The sequence below is a fragment of the Perna viridis genome, chromosome 15 (genome assembly GCF_037379345.1).
Source record: "Perna viridis isolate PV_CMFRI_1.1 ecotype Kerala chromosome 15, ASM3737934v1, whole genome shotgun sequence".
Lineage (NCBI taxonomy): Eukaryota > Metazoa > Mollusca > Bivalvia > Mytilida > Mytilidae > Perna > Perna viridis.
Window position 1 is genome coordinate 3026745 of NC_142459.1, and position 24179 is coordinate 3050923.

At 33.1% G+C, this 24179-nt stretch overlaps 1 protein-coding gene across 1 annotated transcript; it reads right to left on the minus strand.

The window, feature by feature from the left end:
• Positions 1-2393: 2393 nt before the first annotated feature.
• On the minus strand, positions 2394-23489 carry LOC148596528 (scavenger receptor cysteine-rich domain-containing protein DMBT1-like). The gene is made up of 13 exons (XM_088564285.1): positions 23483-23489; positions 22626-22805; positions 20488-20676; positions 18927-19065; positions 17774-17976; positions 13345-13483; positions 10626-10843; positions 9504-9636; positions 7752-7966; positions 6493-6628; positions 5990-6201; positions 3563-3698; positions 2394-2577 (listed from the first exon to the last, which is right to left on the minus strand). The coding sequence occupies exons 1-13, from the start codon at positions 23487-23489 to the stop codon at positions 2394-2396; spliced, it is 2091 nt and encodes a 696-aa protein (XP_088420411.1).
• Positions 23490-24179: the final 690 nt, after the last annotated feature.

Here is a 24179-nt window from a genome sequence, read left to right on the forward strand (position 1 = left end):
ATTGTCCATAAAATATGAAAATCTATTTCCTTGCAAAGGTCGTGCTTTTTAATGAAAAGTGTCTGGACGCAATGTGCAATTGAGATCTTCTTGGTGTTCAAAACAATACAAGTATAATATTTTGAAACCGGTATTGACTTAATTATCCCTGTCTACATTCTTTAATCACATACCATATATGAGACCTTTTAACTCTATCTTTCTTTTCGTACTTCTGTTCATCTTTTTTAAGTTTGTCAAGAATGAAGCTCTTTTAGCATTTTTACTTTGCATCAAGTTATGTTAAAAAATTCGACATAAAAAATTATACCCATCTACATTTATTGTCCTGTAAGAAAACCCACATATGAATAGTTCTGTAAACAGCTTGTGCAATATAGCACAATGAAGTTACAAACAATGTCAATCTTAAAAACATTAATATAGTTTTTAAATGCTATCTAAATCTTCTAGAATTAAATACGGAAAAAGTTACAAATATTGAATAATTCCATGATAACATTTTAAGTGTCATTCAATGTGAGAATCAGGCAGTGGGTGAAACATTGTATAAGACATACCATTTTGAAAGTTTCATATGACTATTTGCTCCATCAGAATCATAGAAAAAAGACGAGATTTTCATAGAAATGCACTGAAAATGAATATTAAAAGGGAAAATAATTCTGTCAAAACCCTCGTTGACAGAGATGCAGAGATCAAATAATGGTCTTTACAGATACAGAAAGAGTGAAATTAGGTTGGTGGGTTTTTGACATCCGTGTTTTTCCCATCTTGCCTCATTCTCACAAAAAATACATCAAATCAATAATTATTTACAATCAAATAATCTAATAATTTTCTTTATAAATCAATGTAATCGCATTAATCCTCTTATTTTGTACGGCAAAATAAAAACACCTTATAAAAATATTTTACTCGTACACAAAAAAGTCAATAGTTTGTATATGACTTATATTAGTAAATTGAACCTCCTTTATGTGGAAATTGAACTTTTCGACATTTTCTAACAATGAAATGCATCAAAAATGCATAATATTTGCTTTTTTTTTTAAGTTTTACTTAATACATCTAACAAAGTGAGAACTTTTTTCAATGTATTACATATTAACTCCCTAATTTGAGATTTGAACAAGCATAATATTAAAAAAATATCGACATCAATAGGGCAGCGAAATCAACAATTAATGTATTTCCTATTTATATTCTTAAATGTGTAGATTTGTCTTATAGTCCACATCACTGCATTTTTTTTTCAGATAAAGGTTAGCTTTTGTTTAGAGTTCAAGAGTGTCTGATCCAGTTAACAGTAAACATAAATTATTTCAAATATCAGGTGTATCATAACCAGTTCTACTCCGACGTTGACAGTTGTTTGCCAAATAGTATCGTTTCATAATCTGAAATGTAAAGATAGTGATTGCTATTGTGTACATTAATCTAAAGGCGCACTGAAAAAAATACAAAAAGCACGTAAAGAGGTGACCGCTGATTTACCGATTATGACACTATATCATACACATGCCATGCTTTAACGTCAATATCGGTATGTTGACGCCGCAATGGAAGATGGGGGGGGGGGGGGTGGTTTGGCGCGCTTCCAAACCTAGATTGAACTCACAATATCATTTGAAATGTCTTCACCAATTCAGGAACTTTGGGGTACCAGCTATTCCGGTAATGTTACATCTATTTTATCAGATTTATTTTGGGCTTAATTTGATTATGGATCGGATTAGTGTTCGGTAATTTTGTTCGTTATCCAATCTTACTATATAAACCAATTTATGACCAATGACGTACACAATGTTATATATCGTCAAACAATTTTGACTGGTTTTAGCATAAATATTCTGGCTGGAAATTTGCCTTTCGTTAATAGTAAGTTACTAAATGGTGAGTATTAATATCGCCAATAGGCAACTTTATTTTGAACTTTTTTTTAATACAGTTTCTACCAGTGTTTTTTGAAGGATTTCAAATTAAAATCAATATTTTAGATTTGAAAATGTATGAATCACTAATCATAAGCTTCGGTCTGGTTTCAAGGCTACTGGTACTAAACCTTTCGGCAAATACCATTTTTAGTGACGTCCGCAAAAGAATAATATCAGTTTTGGTAGTCCTATTGAGCTGTTTGTGCTAAATGAAGCTTATATTAGTATTTAAATATTGTCAGTTATGAAAAAAAAAATCATAAATTTATATATCAAAACTCATGTCTCATGTTTCTTGCCTTCTCATGATAAAACTAGGATATTTTTAGTTTTAAGTACAGGTCTTCTTAAGGATCATTCTAACGGTGATAAAGTGGCTTTTTTCAAATTTATATAAATATAAATTAACTTTTACGGGGAGTTAAATTAAAATAAGTCGCTTTTTACCTTCAACATTTAATGATCACTGCATATTATTCCTATATCAGTACCGTGGGTACAGAAATTAATTGACGAATTACCACGTTGGCACTCGTCAAGTCGGTTCTCTGTTCCTGTACATGCTAAATCCGTTAGCCATATCATTCCCTTTCCAGAATCTCTGTCTCTGTAAAAGCCATTTGTGTCCGTGGTATTTATTCTACAATTCAATAAGGTAACACAAAATCAAATTGCATGGAGATCGGTACGATCGAAACAGTTGATACATACAAATGTACATAGGTTTGTTAAAAATGAATAAAAACTACAGAGAGCTATGGTCACTGAAATGGAAAGGATAAATGTCATGCCAAATATCCTTCTTGTTCTACCTGATATTTGTCAAAGAAAAATTGGTTTCTTCATGATTAATTTTAGGATAAAAATATTCATATTTTTTTATATCTTTTTAATTCTAATGCTAAATCACACTTTTAAAAAATCAGGATGTGCATTTATTTATAAAGGGAAAAATAAAGTATTAATAGAGTATTCAACGCTGCATTAAATAAGGTTTAGGATGCAAAATAGTGCAGATTTCAAAACAAACTATTGCGTGCATCAGGTATTTGGGTTTTGTTATTTCTATGTGGATAATCCTAAGAGCAGATTTAAATGAATAATTATACAATTCATAATATAGACTGATAAAGCAACTTATCATCAAAAGTAAAAATATGTAGCCTTATTACAGTGTATCGCATATTACAGTATTTGCATGATTCTTACAAAGACTACTACTTAGGTGTAAGTGTTTCTAAGAATCAAGGAAGATGGAATAAATCAGAAATATGCATGTCGAAAACCCGCCAATCTGACAATAAATTATCACTCAAGGATGTTTTTTTTATTTGAAAATTGTTTAACAGGAGCTTAGAAAAATGAGGTTTTGACAGAGTTAACAGCTCTTGAAATGTTCATTTACAGTGCATTTCAAGGAAATTGCAACTTAATTGTTCATTATGATATGGAAAATCTTGTATTTGTCCTTGATTCTAACGGTGCAAAAAGTCAAATTAAACTTTCAAAATTGTGGTTTTCTTCATTACATGTTTCACTCACTGCCTGATTATTAACGAGACTGACACTTAACTACTTTAAAATCCAATATTAACCTGTGTTAAGATTTATTTTTCATAACTTACCCTAGTCCAAGTTGACGACATGCGACTTCAGCATCAGCATTATCAAATCCAGTTTTACATATTGTTCCCCATGCACCATCAAAGTTTATCTCTAAAAGTCCATAAGTGTCACCACCACCAACCAAACGGAGAGCACCTAGAATAAATATGTACTGTGAAACTTTTTAGATAAAATATCTTCCGAATTAGAGGTTTTCGTCGGCGAAGGCTTTCATGTATTTTATATAGGTACAAACTGCAATAAAATACGTTTTCTTTTGGAGACAGTATGATACACATAATTCAGGTATTCAAACTTCCATAATGTTTTGTTCATGAATTTTCAAAGTAGAAATAGTCGTATAACAAATAAATAATATGTTTATTATAATGTTCACAATCATTTTAAAGGAGGAACATTGACCAGGGGATTATTTTATAAAGAATCTCAAATTTAGATTTTCCCTCAAATACTTCCTCAACTCATACTTTAACATATCAGATCATTTCAAAATAAATATTTAAGGGAGGTCTCAATTTGAGGTTGTTTATGAACACCAAGCCTGATACTGAATGTAAAGAAAACCACAAACCATGCAACCAGAAAAGATTTGGGTATCGCTTGTAAAATGTCAATAATGAATGCAATTTGATAAACTATTCACAGAGACATTAAGTGCAAGTTTTTGAAAGAATCAGGCGGTATGGGAAAATTCAAAAATATGTATTTCAAAACCTAACCGATTTGACAATATTATTTCACTCAAGGGTGCTTTCTTAATTCGAAAAGACCATTATTTGATCTCTGCATTTCTGGATTTGATCAGAATTTTTTCAATAGAATTATTGAAATATGAGGTTTTTGACAGAGTTATATGCTCTTAAAATGTTCATTTCCAGTGCATTCCAATGAAATTATTACTCAATTTACCAAAGTGATATGGAAAATCTTGATTTTATCCTTGATTCTGATGGTGTAAATAGTCAAATTAATCTTTCGAAATAGTGGCTAGAACTCTAACAAATAGGCTTCTGGAACAAGGTTATGTTGCTACAAGATTGAAGTCATCACTACAGAAGTTTTATGGTCGTCATCATGAACTCGTGGATCGTTATGGTGTATCCATAAGCACCATGAAAACTGATTTTTTCAACGGGTCATAGTTTTCCTGTCCTCGTTTATCTACCCCGGACTTGACTTTTTATGAGCAACTCGGCGGGTGTTTCTAGAAAAGCAGAGGCCGCTTACCCTACCGGTGCACCTGGTCCATGCTCCCAGTTTTTAGTGGAGTTGCTCATTTACTTTTGTTACTTTGTATGTATGATTTTAGTTACTTTATGTTCTTTGTTGTGTATGTCTGTTTTCCATGTCTGGTCTTTGTCCCTGGATTACATTCTTTTGATTACCGCTATAACCTTGGTTCCCTTGATTACTCTTTCTTCATATCTTGTTTCACCCACTGCCTGATTCTTACCGGGACTGATAAGTGATTGACAATTTGTCTTACCAAATTATCCCAAACCCTGAATATTTGTAAGAACAAGAGGAAAGAAACACATTGCAAGCTTTTATTAATTCGGACTGATTTGGGGCCAGCTGTAGCCTACCTAGTGGTGTGAAGGTTACCTCGTCGTTTATTGAAAACCCATGAACTCACATTTCTTATCCTGGTGGGGTTTTGCACTCTTTAGTATACTCATCAAACCTATTTTCGTCTCATTTTATCAATACAGACTCATGAAGGGCTAGCTGCAGCCAACCTTCTCTTTTGAGGTTTCCTTACCTTTCATTGAGGACCCATGGGTGGCCATCATCTTACACTTCTTATCCTAATTGAGTTGTTATCTCTGACATATTCATCTTACCTATTCTCGTTATATTTAATTGACTGTTTTGGGGCTACCATTTTGCAAGGGAATCTGAATTTGATTAAGTAGTAGTCTTTATAGAAATCAGACAAGATGTGATTCATACATGTCAAAAACTCCCGATTTCACTTTCATCTAAAATTCAGAAAAAAAATACAGACCAAGTACTCGGTCATATTATGTCGTTCAATTGCACTTTTGAAAGGCAAAGAATACATAGATTGTGTATAAGATGGGCATTTTGCAAAAGTTTTCGTACTTAATTTCCTGGGATTTGGTTGAGTCTAGTGAGATGATAAAGTGTAGTTTTCTCAAAAGCATATATCTAAATACAGTTTGGACAATTGTCAACGTCGTTTGTTCAGTGGATGTTTCTTTCACCAAGAATTATTTTAGCATAGGCCATGTCTGAAATTTATATAGACTGGTACTGAAAGCATTGAATCACGGTTGTGCTCTTAAAAGTATTTTATATCAATGATGAAAAACTATTTAAATTAAAGACATTTTTCTTTAAATCGTTCATATTTTTTTTGGCTGACCGAAACAAAAAAATGTACATTCTTTTACAGCACTAACCTTGTTGGGCAAAGTGATTTGGATCTGATTCATTTATACAAATAATTCCAACGTCTTTTCTATGACCATTGCAGCCGCTTGTAATTCCCCAACCATCATATGAACACTCCATTAAATTGTTTTCTGACCCGACACACTCCAGGTCTCTTAACCAAACAACTCCCTCGCCTAAACCATCCACATAATATGTTTTTGCAGAAGTAGTATTAATCCTAAAATTAAACCCCAAAAAAATGTCAACGTTCCTTTTTTGGAATTTGGAGACAGTAACGCCTGAGAAAATACATTATATTTTTTTTTAAATGGAAAACATTTGATGTTTCCCTTACCCACATTTTTCTTTAAATCGTTCATATTTTTTAGACTATAAGGCTGTTACAACAATGTAGTTGTTTGGGGTTTTTAATTATTTCGAAACCCGAAAATAGGTTTGCTACACAGGATTTAAAATGAGGAAGAAAATTCCTACAATTTTCATAGAAAAGACCGAAGATATTGGTTACCCGAAACCAAGTTGGCGACAAGCTACTTCAGCATCTTTTTCATCAAACTTCAAATTACAAACTGTTCCCCAAATGCCGTTATGATATATTTCGAGTCGACCGTATGTATTGCTTCCTCCGGTCAGACGAATTGCTCCTGAAATGAAATTTATAACAAGTATACTTAATTAGTCTACGAAATATGATTACGTTTTTTTTCCGAAATTCCCCATACGGGAAAATTTATGTCAAATTATGTATTTCATTTCATTGTCATCACCAAGAATGTAACTATATCATACATGAATTTGGAACTCATCTTCGGCTCTTTAGATCTTTCACAATTCTAAGATTTTAAACATTGCATCTACCCCCTTCCCAAACAAATACACAAAAAATTTTTTTTAAATAAACCAATACACTATGCATTATTATGCCTTACATAACCTAGACGTCACATAAACAGTAAACTAATTCCGGCCTGGATAAGGTAATTACGTGCAGAATCGATTACCATTTTAAAAAAGTAATCATTCGTTCGATCTATCAAGTATTTCTGGATATTATAGTTACTTAGTCCCCTTCCTATACAAATATACACTAAGTATGAAGGCTATGCCTATAATGGATGGAGCTCAATGCCGTATTTAGAGAAAACAATGCATCCACACTTTCGCAATCGTCTACTTCCGTGTTGACAAATTTCTTTACTTCCATCAAAATATTTTAGCCATTCGTAGTTCTGGTCTTACATTCTACATGAATAGAATGTCGCTGACGCTACATACATTTAATGTTATAGAAACTTCAGAAAACTTCTGATGTATTTTATGTTTATTAGAATTTAGAATATGGATTTCCTTTGGTTGATTGGGGGAGAAATCGAAGTAAATCGTATTTACTAATTTTTGAAATCATATCAAATTTAGTTGATGACAATATGTTAAATGTTGAAAAAAATACATTTGATTTGAGATATTTAAACAATGGAAAAAATCATATGGAATTGTATTGAAAATGGGGAATTTATATTGATGACGTAGAATACAAGGAAAGGGGAATAAAAGAATAAGTAATTGGAATGAATGAATAACACAAAAAAAACAAGTGCCACAAAACGGCAGGATTTAATTCATAATTAATTGCTCTATTCAACATAATTTAAGAATTCAAGTTTTGTGATGGGCGTATTGATATTCTCTCTGTGATGCATGATTTAGTGGGTAAAATTCCGAAATTACAATGAACCTGTCCTAACTGAATTTCCTTTTTTAACTTACCATCCTGATCCAGGTCTTCAACCTTTGAATTATTTTTACATATCACTCCTATGTCGTCATCATGTTCACATGTTTCGTGAATCCCTTTTCCTCTAGAAGGACAGTTTATTAGTTTAGTCTCGCTTGAAGTGCATTGAACAATGTCCAACCATACTGGACCTTTACCGCCAACATCAGTTTCATAGTATGCTTTGGAAATACTTGTGTTGTAGACACTGGAATTTGAAAGAAAAATATTTAACACAACAGAAAGTCTATGATTACGCCCTCAACAGAAACCGACTTCCACTTGCACCCTAAAAATGCAAATATTAAAGGAAGATTCTCTTCCGTTACAATAATTTTACAGTTTTTATGCTTGTTCATTCTAATACTATTTGAAAAACAACATATATTGTCTTGATTATAAAATACCATTTTGAATTGAAAGAGTAGATATGCTGAACATATTTTTCTTTATTGAATTGTTTTTCATACAATCATCAACCCTTTTTCTTAAGCTAGTTGACATATTCGAGTGTGTTTTTAACATTGCTTGTCAAATAAGATTAAGTAATTGACAAATGAATTTAATTGAAGTTTTATTTGATCAAATCCAATTCAGGCATCGGTCTGAAATAATAAACATGATACTAGTAATAATAAAGTCAAACAATACTAGACAGTAAAGTAATTGTACCCCGACCTACAAATATTGCACACATTCAAATCATGTGCACTTCACCTGAAATTAACATGAATTTACGTGAAATCCAGTTAATGTAAAACAAACCACGTGAATTCACGTGAATGCTCAACTCATACTAATTTCACGTGTAGTCTGTTAAAGAGTTTATTAAATCAATTTAGTTAAAAAAAATCGTGCGAAATATTTCTTTAAAAATTACATGAAATGATTTCCCTGTTTAACTGACACCGAAGTTGATAATTGTTTTTTTTTTGTTTGTTTGTTGGGTTGTTTTTTTTTGTTTTGTTTTGTTTTGTTTTTTTTTTTTTGTTCATTGTCCTTACTATGGGTGATAGTATTGAACTATGACCTCCTCTAAATTGAAAGTGATTCATTCATGGTGCAAATCATTAAAAATCAAAATACTAGAAGCTGTAGGTGATTATTGTGAAATAAAACATACATTTGTACCGCTGCTCTTTTAATCGCTGTTAAAGGGGTCATATTAAGGGGCCATGTTTATACTTTCTATACTTGAATTCTTATTTTAAAAGATAATAACAACTCTAGAGTATTTCCTTAAGTATCTAGAATCACCGTTGAATATTTTGATATTTTACTTTATCATTTTTGTATTTAATCGTAATGTTAACCACCTACTGAATTAAACAATTTAGCACGTTTTTATTCTGTCCTAATGCAAATATAGCTCCCCATTAAAGTGTGGAATAAGAGGAATTTTGCAAAAATAATTATGAAAACATAATAACCGTTTCGTCACTAGCGTAGTGCATTAAACTTATTATATGCTCAATTTTAAGTGTAATTGGTGGAAGAGGAACATCAAGTAATCATGATGAATACTAAAATCATGAGTTAAACTCGAATAAAAATTTGGTATTAAGTTCTTGTACGAATCAGATAGAATAGGAAAAATCATAAACTTGTCTATCAAAAACCCACTGATCTGACAATAGGATTGCATTGTAATTGAGATGCCTTAATGTACTTGCGATATAATTCCTACATGCAGTACATACATAATAAAGCTAGTTTATTGAGAAGATTGTCTTTTAGTTACGTACTCAAGTTTAAGCTGCCTACATGCTACAACTGCATCTTCATTTCCAAATTTGCCTCGACAAATGGTTCCCCATACATCGTCGTAAAGAAATTCAAGCCTGCCATAATTACCATTTCCTGCGATACGTAGAGCACCTAAACAATAAAACATTACAAATTTAATATCAGATGTAACACGCTTTCTAATTGGAGAAAAATGTTTTGTCAACCATCCAATACATTAATTTTCGATAGACCACAATGCTTTATGGAAGTATTTTACAAACACACATCTAAAGTACCAGTCATTGTAAGAATAATTGTACAAATTTTCTGCTAACTGATACCCCACCTATCATATTTTGAATGTTTATAGCTGGAGTACTGCTTAACCAATTGTACATATCAATAGATTTGTTCACATCATAATTATTTAAAGCTGCAGCTTCCTCTAACAAGATCTATTAATTCATGGTGATATATAGTAAATTTTAAAAGCTACAGGTTTAGTAGTGAATCGCGTCAATTTATTTTATAGAATACTAAAATGATGTGAGTTATGATTGATGCCCTTTAATAGGTACCCCCGGCATGCTACATGCTGGAGTCATTAGGCCATAATACAGAAAACCTAGCCGCAAACCATAGTGGTGCAACGTGTTGGGAAAGATGCCACGGTCATCGTATTTTAAAGAACCCTGCTGTGATAGGAGTAGGAACCTTTTCGCTCAAACGCAGGCGGCTGAATTGACCGACCCTAACCCTTCTCCCTATTTCTAGTTGCAATAAGAATTTGTCGACCTTTTTATAATAGTGTCCCATTCCATTTTCCCTTTCATCATCATACCATGTTCGTGTTATCATCAATTTCATGTAAATCGCCCGGATATAACTGAACTATTATTTCTGCTTATGCGTTAAACACCAACCAGTGAATCAATAAATTAATAATTTTAAGGAAATGAAAGGACATGTAAAACATGTAAATGAAATTAATCAGAAAAATCAAAAAGGGAAAATTATTTAGATATTAATTCTAAATTGTTCATTTATCGAACTGGTAAACTAGATAAGCATCGGGTACTATCTTTAAATTTAGAAATTTCTGCCTTGCAAATGATGCTGACACACCTAACTGAACTTACCTTGCTGCTCTGGGTGATAATCAATCGATCCATTACATATAATACCTATGTCATATTCGTGGTCATCTCGTTCTTCACTTTTGTACCCCCACCTATTGTTGATACACTCCGACAAATTACTTTCCTTTCCGGTGCATTTAAGGTTAGAGTCGCCAAGCCAGATCATACCTTTACCTCTCCCATCCAGATAATACAGCACTTTATATCCTTTATTAATTCTGGAGAAATTTAAAAATTTAGACGCACAGACAAAATAAGTGCAATGCCTTTACCTGAAAACAATATATGTTAAGGCTTAAAACCAATGTTTATCTTTAGTACCAGTCTATGTAAGAATCAGACAGTGGGACAAAACGGTATGAAAATACTCACCATTTAATTTTTTGCACGATCAGAATCATGGAAAAAAGATGAGATTCATCATATCATTTCAGTTAATTTAGTTATAATGTCACAGAAATTCACTTAAAATGCACATTTTAAGGGTAGATATCTCTAATTTTTCTAACATTCTATTTAAAATGTTCTCATTACCTCGATTGATGTAGAGATTAAATAATGGTCTTCTCACATAGAGAAAGCAGCAGTGAGAGAAATTATGTCGTGGTTGGTTTTCGACATGCATGTTTCTGATTTTTTCCATTTTGCCTGATTCTTACAAATACTAACACTTAAATCCAATTTTTGTCAAGTCGAATCATCGTTGAGTATAGCATCGGTCTGAAGCTGGTGACATTTAGAAATGGAATATCTTCATGGTCACAACAATACGCTTCTTCGGTGTCACGGTTAGTGCATTTTGACTGTTCGATTATTCTGATAAGTAGAGAAATAAATGTAGATAACTTAATAACGATGGAAAAGATTCATAACGCATTACAGACATTTAGAAAATCTTTTCATCAAGCCCCGTGCAGGTCCGGGTGTCAAAAGAATAGGCCTGCAGCAGCGCTAAGCTTGTCGTAAAAGGCGACTAAATAGTGCTCAGAAACCTAGCCGGGGGCTAGGCGCTCTGCCCACAGAGCAACTGGGATGTGTGCCCCAGGTGGTGGAATGGGGTACCCCTGGCGTGTTACATGCTGGGGTTGTCAGGCTATAATACGGAAAACCTGACCGCAAACCATAGTGGTGCATCGTGTTGGGAAAGATGCCACGTTCCTCGCACGTTAAAGAACCCTGCTATGGTATTCGATAGGAGTAGGAACCTTTGCGCTCCGCCACAGGAGGCTAAATTGCCCGACCTTACCCATCCCTCCCTTTTTCTAGTGGCAATCAAAATTTGTCGACCCTTCTGTCCTTGTGTCCCATCTCGTTTTTCATTTCATCATCATTTCATGTTCATTTTATCATCCATTTCATGTTCATCGTCTGAATATAGCTGAAATATTGCTGCTCGGACGTTAAACCCCAACAATCAATCAATCAATCATTTTCATCAAAATTATTTTGGAAAGGAAGAGGTAGAAACTCAGCGACAAATTTCATATTCAAGCGTTTTAAAAGACACTTAAATAGTGATCTTGTATGAGTTTGCGTGTTCTCGAATGAAGCTTACTCCTGCATCTTTCATATTCCCTCTTAATGGCACTTTTTCAATTGATTTTCATGGCATAACTATAGAATGCTTCAAAATAATTTTTGAAACTTATAAATTTAATTTTGAATCGAAAGGGTAATATGATTCAAGAATAAAAACCTATTACATTTATTGTCATTAGGACACATATCAATGTCACAAGTACTTAATGAAATAGAATTTTTGTTGCAAGGCAGGGAACAATGAGCATAACTGATGTATTACATTTTCACTTTGTCTTTTAATTTCAATCTTTAAAAATTGAATATGTTTGCAAAAGCAACATCTACAATATTGTCATAATCTTTTATTTAATTGAACATGTTCTTAAGTTACATCTAAAAAGGTTTGTTTTTTCCTTTTCTTTGTATTTTCCTGAATTTGTCACAGCTTGACCCTCTTGACATTTTTTACTCAACATTTATATTGTTGGCATTTCTAGTTTTAGAACGGGAATGTATCTCAAGAGTCAAATATGACAAAAGATACATTTCGATGCAGAGATATTTAATTAAGAAACAACTGATTTTATAATCTCATCTTAATAAATGACCTTTGACCTTGAATTTTGTAAATAATTCAGAATAAAGTTATAAAGGAACCTTTTTCCGATTAACAAACATCTAGATATCATTAAAATTAGATGCATTCTTTTATTTCTTCATTCTGAAAAAAACACTGAACATTGCACTTTTTGAAAATTCGAAAAATATTTTTTATTAAGTCCATGAATAAACAAGTGAAATGTTAAAATTTGTTTCTATATATCGATTTGTAATGATAAAGTTTTGTTAAAATCATAACTATGTTATGGCTATTATGTATAATTCGTATTAAATGACTGAAAATTGCAAAAAGTCTTTTTTTCTGAATTTTTGATGGAAATCCCCAAGGTGGGCTTTCATAGCAACTGTAGTGATTTTATTTTACTTATGAAAGTTCCTAAGTTGTTACATGATGATAAAGTCGATGTCTGAAAGAATAATTCAATTCTGAGACTATGAATGCCTGACCCCCTATGTAAATTGTCTGGTCCTTAGAGAGAATTCGTCTTAATATTTTTTGCTTTTTATAGAAAATTAATATCCTCCCCTTGACGAAGACACAATAATGTAACATTACTTGAAGGTTTTATTTACTTACCCTAAATTAAGTTGACGGCAGACCACCTCTGCTAGCTCATTGTCAGCTCCTGTTTCATAAACTGTACCCCAGACACCATTATAGTATACTTCTACCCTTCCGTTATAGGGACTGCTACCATCCACTAAACGAACGTCCCCTGAAGCAAACAATATGTAATCAATTTCTACACTTTTTAACCCATTTCTACATATTGCAAAAAAAAACCCACAAAACACAAGAAACAAAACAAAACAAAACAAAAGCAGCTGTCCATATGTAGATATAACTTTCTAAAAATACTTACTATATGGTCCGAACTAAACATTTTTATTGATGATTATTAAAGAGTAATCAAAGAAACAAAGGTTCTAGCGGTAATAAAAAAATGTAATTCACGGACAAAGACCAGACATGGAAAACAGACATAAACAACAAAGCACACAAAGGGAGTAAAATGATACATACACAGTAATAAAAGCAAATGAGCAACTCCATTAAGAACTGGGACCATGGACCAGGTGCTCCGGTAGGCTAAGCGTCCTCTACTTTTCTAGAAATACCCGCCGAGTCCGTGATAGACGATAGAGGATAAGAAAACTAAGACACGTTGAACAAATCAGTTTTCATGTGGCAGATTGATACACCGTAACGATCCACGAGTTCATGATGGCCATAAAACTTCTGTAGTGACGTCTTCAATCTTGAAGTAATATAACCCTGTTCCAGAAGACCACTTGTTAGATTTCTAGCGCGATACAAAAAGTTTGCGTGGGTTCGGCAAGCTCTGGCGTAACGTATGAGTTGTGGTATGAACACTCCATACGCAGATGTTAAAAATATCTCAACCAGTTACTTTGACGTAAATAAAAGAAACTTGGTTCAAAGATAAATCTAAACGCTGTCTACGTAGCATCAACATTATTAAGAGGAAACACATTTAAACGTATCTGCATACCCTGGACTCATTCAAATGACCAACAGATTATGTGCACTGACTAGCGTAAGTTTTTTTAAGAGTCGGGTAAAATGGATATAAAAAATCAGATATAAAATTGTTGTGCATTTCAACGAAATTATACCTCAATTTATCAAATTGATATGGAAAATCTGTTTTCCTTGTTTCTGTTGGTATACACCCTGAAACGTATAACGTTTCCTATCCCACGCACACGAACCACGATCCAACGAAACACGTTCCTAGGAAACACACACATGAAGCACACGAAACACGTTGCACGAAGGACGATAAACGAATGATCGTGTCCGCCAGAAGTACAAATTCACCTCAGTAATTGGTATATTTCGAAATCTAACTTGCAAAACGAAACTAATAATAATTCATGACATACAGTGTACATCTTCGTCGTTTTTGTTGATTGCTAACATCTTACATGTAATTTTACATTAATGTGTATTATGCTTTAATAAACAATTTTGATCTACACAAGTTCTAAATGTCTATAAATGTTTTGATATAAAATCACGTTAATTTCCGTTTTTTTTAAATTGAAGAAATATTCTAAAAAATATTTAGCTGATAAAGTGTTCTTACCATGTAATCATGTTGCTTTGAATATGAAATAAATAGAACTACTTTTATGTGTACAAACTGTCCATATTTGCTGTATATGGATTATTGGGAACACATTTTCCTTGTTTCATGAGAATAAAAATACCAAAATGTCATAAAGTATTGGAAAAAAGTACTTTTTTAAATGATTTAGCCCTTTTAGTGGATGCAATACCATCCTATTTATCTAAAAAAAGAAAACATTGTATTGTTGATATGAGCAGTGTCAATTTTTATTATACATGGTACATTGCGAAAACATTTTGACTGGACTGGGAGTATGAAAAAATTGAAATTTCATAAAATTGGGGTAAAATATACTCAGTTTTTTTAGTATGTTTGTTTATGCCATACCATCTTATTGCTCTATATATAAGACGAAAGTAATTTTGAGGTGAAAATGTCCATATTTGTTGTATATCGGTCAATGGGAACATATTTTCTTTGTTCCGGAGAAAAAATAACAAATTTCATAAAGTACTGGTCAAAAGCACCCTATTTTGAAATAAAATAGCTATTTTGACTAATGCGATACTATCTTATTTTTTCTTAAAAAAAGAAAACATTGCATTGTTGATAGGAGAAGTGTCCATTTTTATTATACATGGTACATTGCAAAAACATATTGACTTGACTAGGAGTATGAAAAAACTTGCGCTAAATACGAAAAGAAAGTAATTTGTATATGAAAAATGTCCATATTTGTTGTATATGGATTATTGGGAACAAATTGTCATTGTTCCAGGAGAACAAAAGTACCAGAATTACATAAAGTATTGGTAAAAAAACACTCTATTTTGCAATAATTGAGCTATTTTGGTTAATGCGATACCATTTTATTTGTCAAAAAAAAAGATGCTGCATTGTTAATATGAAAAGTGTCCATTTTTATTACACATGGTACATTGTGAAAACATTTTGACTGGACTGGGAATATGAAAATAGTGAAATTTCATAAATTGGAGTACAATATACTCAATTTTTAGATTAAAGAGTATTTTGTGTTCATGCGATACCATCTTTTTGCTCTAAATATGAAAAGAGAGTAATGTTTATGTGAACAATGTCCATATCTGTTGAATATGAATCATTGGGAACACATTTTCCTTGATCAAGGAGAACGAAAATACCAAAATTTCATAAAATATTGGTAAACATTACTCTTTTTTGAAATAATCAAGCTATTTCAACTAACGCAATACCACCTTATTAGTCTAAAAAAAGAAATATTGCGTTGGTGATATGAAACATGTCCATTTTATTATATATGATACATTGCAAAAACATTTTCACTGGTCTGGGAGTATAAAAATATCGAAATTTCATAAAATTGGGGTAATAAATACTCAATTTTTAACCTCAAAAGACAAACTATTACCATCAAGGAATGATCGCCATGAAATTATCAAGTTATAATTCGGGAAGTTTTTCCCCGATTATTCCGGAGGCCATTCAAATATTTACAGTATTTTAATATATGTACAAATAATGTTCGAATGTTTGAAACCAATTAATTCCTACAGGTATTGATTCCTTGTCTTTTCAGTGTAAAAGGAATATTGATAACGCAATTACAACCATATTCCGTAAAATTGACCTACCATAGGAGCTATTTTTATCATCCAATCAGAATACAGAACCGTTACACTAAGAACATTGCACGATACACGAAAAAACAAATACGAAGTGTGCACACGAAAGACTCACGCAAACGAAACCAACGCTACACGATACACGATCCCACGAAACACGCACACGAATCATGCTAAAATGGGAATGTCACACTTTTCAGGAGGTGTACAAATATTCGAATCAAACTTTCGAAATAATGGGTTTTACCACACAATAACATTGCTATTGTTTCATACCTTTGTCTGATTCTTACCGAGACGAACACTAAAATCTGGTGTGGTTTAATACGAAAGAGGAGAATATGAGTTTTCAAAAATTTCACATGGACTGTAATATTAATAGTCAAAACCCTCATTTAGAAGGCTTATTCGGTAGAAAAAAACTTGATCCAAGACTTTTTTTTGCTTGTTTCGTCTCTTATTTTCTGCTTCAGATAAGCCTTTTTGAACTCTCGAACATTATTCAAAATCGAACGTCGTTTGTAAATCAGAAAATGTCGTGGGAAATTATTCACATTTATTTACTTTGCCAGATTCTCTCGAGAAGGTTTGCTGCAGCGTGTAGAGGGAATTTTCACAAAGTATACAGATACACTGTAGTCATATATTGGGCGATTCATATTATAATCATAAGAGAAAAATCATGTGGTAATTAACATCTGATGATCATATATTTAATGTTTTTCGTGTGTAAATATAACATACATTCATCAGTATGTATTCATATGTTAACTAGGATATATTTTAATCTGATTGATTCATGTTTACTTCATATGATTTTCATACGCGATAACTTTGGGTCTGTTTCCAAGATGGACAGAATATATAATTCAGATTTAAATAAAATGTCGATGGTTAAGAGCAGTAGCTGACCACTGTTGGTTTTTTAACATTTAAAAGGAATCTGTCAAAAAAAGTGTCGTTATTCACGCTCCGAGCAGCGGCGAACATGCGTTTCCTTTATTACTTACCACTGAAAATTCACGGACATTATTCAAATCAAACGTCATTTAACAATCGGATAAATTCACATAAAATCATTCACTATTTTCCGACTTGACTAGATTCTTGCATTTTCTGAAAGGGTTGACTGAAGTGACTTGTGTGAATTTCGAACGTTGATTACTGTTTTTGGAGCTTTGTCGGTTTTATTATCAATTTCTCCACCGGTAAAAACAGTTAAGATTCAGGCAAATCGTGCATATATACAATTTTGCAACATTTATTTTTACAATACACGACTTACCATCTGAATTTTTTTCATCAACGATGGAGTCATTTATACAGACAACGCCAACGGAATATTCCTGGGAACACGTACGAACGACCCAACCACTATTTTGGCATTCAGTTAATCTTTCTTCTGTCCCATTACAAACAATTTCATTCAACCACATCATACCCTTTCCATATCCGTCAACATAATAAGATAATGAATCATTATCTGTCCTGTAATGTATACCATTTTTTTCTTCATTTCTTTAATCAAGCTATTTATGCCAACTAAATTAGGGAAGCATCATTGAAGAAACAGTCTCCTATATTTGTTTTCGATTGAAATAAGTACAGAATTCATTCCATTGTTTTGGCTATATAAGGATGTAGCCACAAGAGATAACGATTGTAAAGAACGCACTAAAATTGGGGTTAACTATTATATGTCAATTGGTATTATAAAGATGTTTAACATATTGATCGTCAATAAAACTGTGAAACATTTTAAAAAGGAGGCATGTAAGGAACATGATAAATCTTGATAGGAAAATATATTTTCTTGTTATGGGACATACCTTGTTAATTAAAAACATGTCTTTTTTTTATAAACTATGAAATTGAACCGTTTCTCATTCTTCATTGTAAAAATATAGACACATCAGTGGTACAAATTTCAATACATTGTTTTTTTTAACAGATTAGTATCATTTCGTCCTCTTCTTCAGTATTTCAAATCTTGAAGTTGAAAACAGAAATCTTTTTCTGTATATTGCTTATTTTAGAATTGCAGATCTTGTGAAACACAACATATTCGTCAAGGTATAAGCTTAATTCAAAATAATTTTAGATTTCACCAAAAGGACGTAAACAAATGAAAATAAAAGTTTTAGTGAGCAATGACAAGCTCCGCAAACAAACGAAACGGTAGCAGAAAAATTACAATTCTTCAAATTTGGCTCAATTATACATTTTATTTACTTGCACAGGAAGATATTTGATGTAATGATCTTACTGATAAAACGGGTTTCCCTCAAATTGTTGAAACAAATAAAATGAAAAGTATGACTGTCTATAGCATGTCAAACGGATAAGCAAAAGCAAACAAGGTTATGATTGCGACTATAATATTATGATCGAAATGATTGACAAATATACTCATGCCTAGGAAGGCTTTATGATCTTACCTAAGATTAAGTTGGCGGCAAATAACATCAGCGACCTTGTCGTTAAAATCATCAATGCATATTGTTCCCCAGATACCATTATGGTGTATTTCAACTCTGCCGTAGTATCCATCTGCTCCGTTCACTAAACGTAGGGCGCCTTTCAAAATATAAACAGATGTTCATTGACGAACTTCTATACAAATCATTGTAAACTTAAGAAAAAAAATCTGTTTCGAACAAAAAAATGCATTCGCATACATAGAGTACATTGAATGGTTTGTGCAAACAGAACACATCTGAATATTCCCTCTTCGTAGGCTATATAAAGCTAGCCGAGTGGTCTAGGGCGCTGGACTTTGTGCAGGCGGTGTTGCCATAGATGTCACAACAGTACGAATTCGAGTCCCGCGGAGGGAACGACCAAAAATTTGCATCGCAGATTTGACAGTTTAACATCGTTGGGCATTTTCCAGACCTTCCTATACGTTTATATATCTTCCTTGTGTCTATTTGATCCGATGGAGCAGTGTAGCAAATAGAGTCGTCACATTCTGAGACGTTTGTATAATATTGATTTGTTGTGACATGCATCATTAATTTGATCCTCTATCCTACATAACATCTAAATGAACTGTCCCGTACTACCATACATCGTGTACTAAGTTACAGCCCTAGATTAATCCTACGAGGAGGAATGATCCGGCCAGCGAAAGCTATATTTTATATAGCCTAGCTGGCCGAGTGGTCTAGGGCGCTGAACTTTGTGCAGGCGCTGTTGCCATAGATGTCACAGCAGTACGAGTTCGAGTCCCGCGGAGAGAACGACCAAAAATTTGCGCACGCAAATTTGACAGTTTAACATCGTTGGGAATTTTCCAGACCTTTATATATATATAACGTCTCAGAATGTGACGACGCCATTCACTACACTGCTCCATCGGATCAAATCGAAACTGGAAAGATAACGTAAACTTATGGAAAAGTCTGAAAAATTCCCAACGATGTTAGAACTCAAATTTGCGACGCAAATTTTTGGTCGTTCCCTCCGCTGGACTTGAATCCGTACCGCTGTGACATCTATGGCAACACCGCCTGCACTAAGTCCGGCCCCCTAGACCACTTGGCCAGCTAGGCTATATAAAAATATAGCTTTCGCTGGCCGGGTCATTCCTCCTCGTAGTATTAATCTAGGGCTGTAACTTAGTACTAAGTTAGTACTAAGTGCAGGTGGTGTTGCCACAGCGGTACGATTTCGCAAATTTGACAGTCCTAACATCGTTGGGAATTTTTCAGACCCTTCTGATATATATATATATATATATATATATACAATCACCTAGACTAGGAAGTTCCAATGATAAAACGTCATATATGTAGCGAACTGTAATTTAATGACCTGGCTGGGCAAGTGCCGCTCTTTCCTCCATCATAAGAGTGGTGATGGAATTGTCTGTCGATAGGCCAAAACCTTATTTCGACTGAATGCAAAAACACATTGTTATTCCCATTTGACAAAATGTTTTGACAACATATTATAGATGTACAAAACACCTATATACATGTTTATACATGAACTCACCTTCTTCTATTCTACTTTTACAGATCGGTCGTGTCCCTATCCATTTTCCATTTTCACCACAGAGTCTGCTAGATGGACCTTTAAGTTCGTAATCTTCGTTGCATTCGTAGAGCACTTTAGCCCCACATGTGAAATCGTTACCAATGATGTTTCCATTGAATAATTTGTCAGGGATTCCACAAGTCACGCCTTAGAATTCAAATAATGATACATCATAAAACAATGTTTGAGTGTCCATATCACATAAACGACTGTATTCAAATGTACCTCCACACCTCCGCACGAGAGCCAATGAAGAATATAATGTCAAATAACTAATCTTATTCAAGCGATAATGTTCTAATAAATAATTAAGATACAGTTTTGGAACCTATGTCTGGGTGCAGTATTGAACAATCTGATATTTTTGCCATGTAATCAAGAAATGATGATGATACTTCATTTTCAATACAAGTCAGCCTGTTTTATCTTTGAATAAGGATATTTTATTACAAAGGCTATTTTTAATTAGCATATCATATCCTAAAATTTTATTTCTCGATTTTTCTATCGCAATTTTTCTTATAAAGGATGAAGTCCTCATAAATACAATCAATACGAATTTAATGAGAACTTAATGACAGTTCGACAGGAAGATAACCTGCAAAACTGAATAAGGTCCTTTACTAGTTTCCTACCTTAACAAAAACAAATATTGTTCAGGAGTAATCAAGGGACATATTACTAACATATCTAAATTTTGCAAATAATAAAGAAAAAATAATAATCTTGAAGTTAAAAAAAAAATGAACGGCATCCACTTATTGTTACATATTCCTCATATCAATAAAATAGTAAGAATGTGTTTTGTCTCGTTAAGCTATTAAGAAAAAGGAATGCTTACGACCGACTGAAAAATGTAGAACCAGCACCTCTCTAATGCTTTGTACTATAGCAAGTCGTTAAAGTATATCACTTCATAAGTGTTTTGTCACAAATATAAGTCAACCAATGTTTCATGAGGAGAGATACCAAAATCTGTGGTTAGGCTTTATGAAATATGTGGAAAAAGTTGGCGAAAACTTATCTTTATTTTTAAACTTCAATGAAACGTAAAAAAATCCAGCAAACTGACCTTTTTAGACAAGAAAATTGAAATGATACTTAAAAAAGTAATCAAGGGGACCAAGATTTTAGCGGTATTTAATAAATGTAATCAAGGGGCGAAGACAAGATATTGAAAACAGATACACATAACATAGAACATAAAATAGTTCAAATCCTAGGTACTATAGGTTCTATACACTGTAACGGCCAACGAGTTCACCATGACGAACATAAAACGTTTGTAGTGATAATTTCAATCTCGTAGCAACGGAACCATGTCCCGGAAGTCTGTTTGCGAGAAATTTAGGCGGGACAAAAAATAGTTACGGCAATCTCTAGCAAGCTCTGGCATGAAAACCTCATACACCAGTGCTGAAGGGATGTTGCCACAAATGAATGGAGGGTTGACAATACAGTATGAAAAGTCATCACATTTGACGTATAGTTTGATCAATAAATTTCTTTTACCATTGGTCTCTAAGTGTAGGTCAAGATATGAGGCTAACTTCACAGTGTCTGTAGTATCCTTTTACTCAAGTTCTATTGGATAGAGTCGATGTATAAATTCCTCGAAGCTAGGATTGTTTACCGACAATATGTCATCTGTACAGCTAGCTGCGAAACGTAGCTCTAGGTATTTTTGTTTGTTTGTTGTTTTTTTTTTTTTTTTTTTTTTTTGTATGTTTTGAACGTCTAGATTGGAAAATTAAAAAAAAAGATCAAGAACTACGATTCCGCAGCTACTGTACAGCGGCAACTGAGATTAAAGCTAAACTATGCTCTTTCATATGGATTAGGTCAGCTATATAGTCAGCCTCATAAGAGTGAAGAATAGGTCAGCAAGTAGAAGAGCACAGTTTGTTCTCAATGGAATGCCGACCGTTTGTTGAAAAACGCGTCCACCACAATAGACAAATATCATGCATTTTGAAAACATCCTCCTTGGTATATTAAGAAGATGATTTGAAATACTTTTTACATAGTTTGAATAATTCTTACCAAATACTACATATGGCTTCCTTGGTAGGCTGAAAATAGATGCCAAAACTGACCTTTACAGACAGGTAAGGTTCCACTCAGTTTACCATCTAATCCACACGTTCGACGAGTATCTCCACTAACCAGTTCATAGCAGTTATCACACGAGTAAAAAATGTCAGTCCCATATCTCAAATCTGTATCGCTTGTCTTAAATATTCCATTAGCAATTCCTTGCTTTTGACAGGTAATTGCTAAAAAAAGAACGATTCATTTTAAAACATACCGAACAAAAAAAATGTTTTACTCGCCAAAACGAATATGACGTGTAATTCGATTGTTTCTAATGAGTCTTCATGGGTCAATCAATAAAAAGTTAAGAAATGCCCCGAATAAACAGTATTTTTTGTCGTATTCAAAGCACATTACAAAGAAGTTACTATACATGGCTAACAAACGCTTACAGATCATTTAAAATATTAGGACCGCTTTTCGTCACCTCCCTTTTGCGACTCATGCACTGTTTAAAAAAAAATTCGACGTTAAAAATATATTTGCTCAATGTTTTTTATGATATACTACTCAAACGATTTGAGGTATTTAAACTTCAGTATGAGTGTAAAATATGTTACTTATTGATTAGTTTGAAATTGTTTTTTTCTTTACTTAATTCAAACCTTCACATCGTGGCAATCGTCCGGTCCAAACTCCACAGGAGGTACATCTTCTGTATTTATCTCCGTCTACAAGCGAGTAACCTAAATTGCACCGGAAGACAACTAATCTTCCATGCCAATATTCTTTGACTTCACCATGTCGTAGCGAAAGTGAAGGACAGTCTTTATCTATAATTCCATAATATTTGGTTTTTTTTAAATAAATTTGAGTCATTTTTAACTTTATTAATGATGGATGGTCCGTTATAACTGACAATCCATTAGTCTACTTACCAGGAACAAAGTGTTTTGAAACACTATTAGATAATGTGTGTCTAAAAAAATCGCTGCTTGCAAAGAATACTGCTCTTTTTTGATCGACTTCACCATTGATTTTAATTCCCAATTTCACAATTCCTGAGTGCCTCATACCCAAATCCTCATGCCCATAACATTATGCGCTGTTTTTCTATATCCTTTAGAACGGAAAATTAATCCCTAAATCGGTACCACTCCTACTAAATGATTCATGCCCCATGATATTTTATTTCGAACATGGGTACATGTATTATAGGTTTTCCGTTTTGACACCTGTGTATTGAGTTTTTGTTTTACAACTCATACGGTATGCCAGAGACTGCTGTGACACTCATATATATATACACTCGAGAATCGTTACGTTGTATCCTTCCGCATCATGAGAACCGATTCGTTTAACGTTTAATAGTTTCAATTCCTCCTGCGTCAACCCAAGATTTGACCTTTTATAAGCAACTCGTCAGGCACTTCTATAGTACTTTTATCCCACCGGTACACCTGTTCTATATTTTCAGATTGTGTAGTGTCCGAGTAACTGATGTATTTTGTGTTTCTTTGTACGTATTTGCTTTGGTTATTTCATGTTCTTAGTGTGTCTACCTGTTTCTTATGTCTAGTATTTATCCTTGGATTGTTTTCAATGATTACTCTTTC

Bases quoted from the DNA above. Each gene is read 5' to 3' on its own strand.
- LOC148596528 (XM_088564285.1), bottom strand. The intron at 17,977-18,926 runs GTAAGATCATAA...TATACATTACAG, and splicing joins TGCCGCCAACTTAATCTTAG to GACAGATAATGATTCATTAT. The intron at 6,629-7,751 runs GTAAGTTAAAAA...ATTTCATTTCAG, and splicing joins TGAAGACCTGGATCAGGATG to GAGCAATTCGTCTGACCGGA.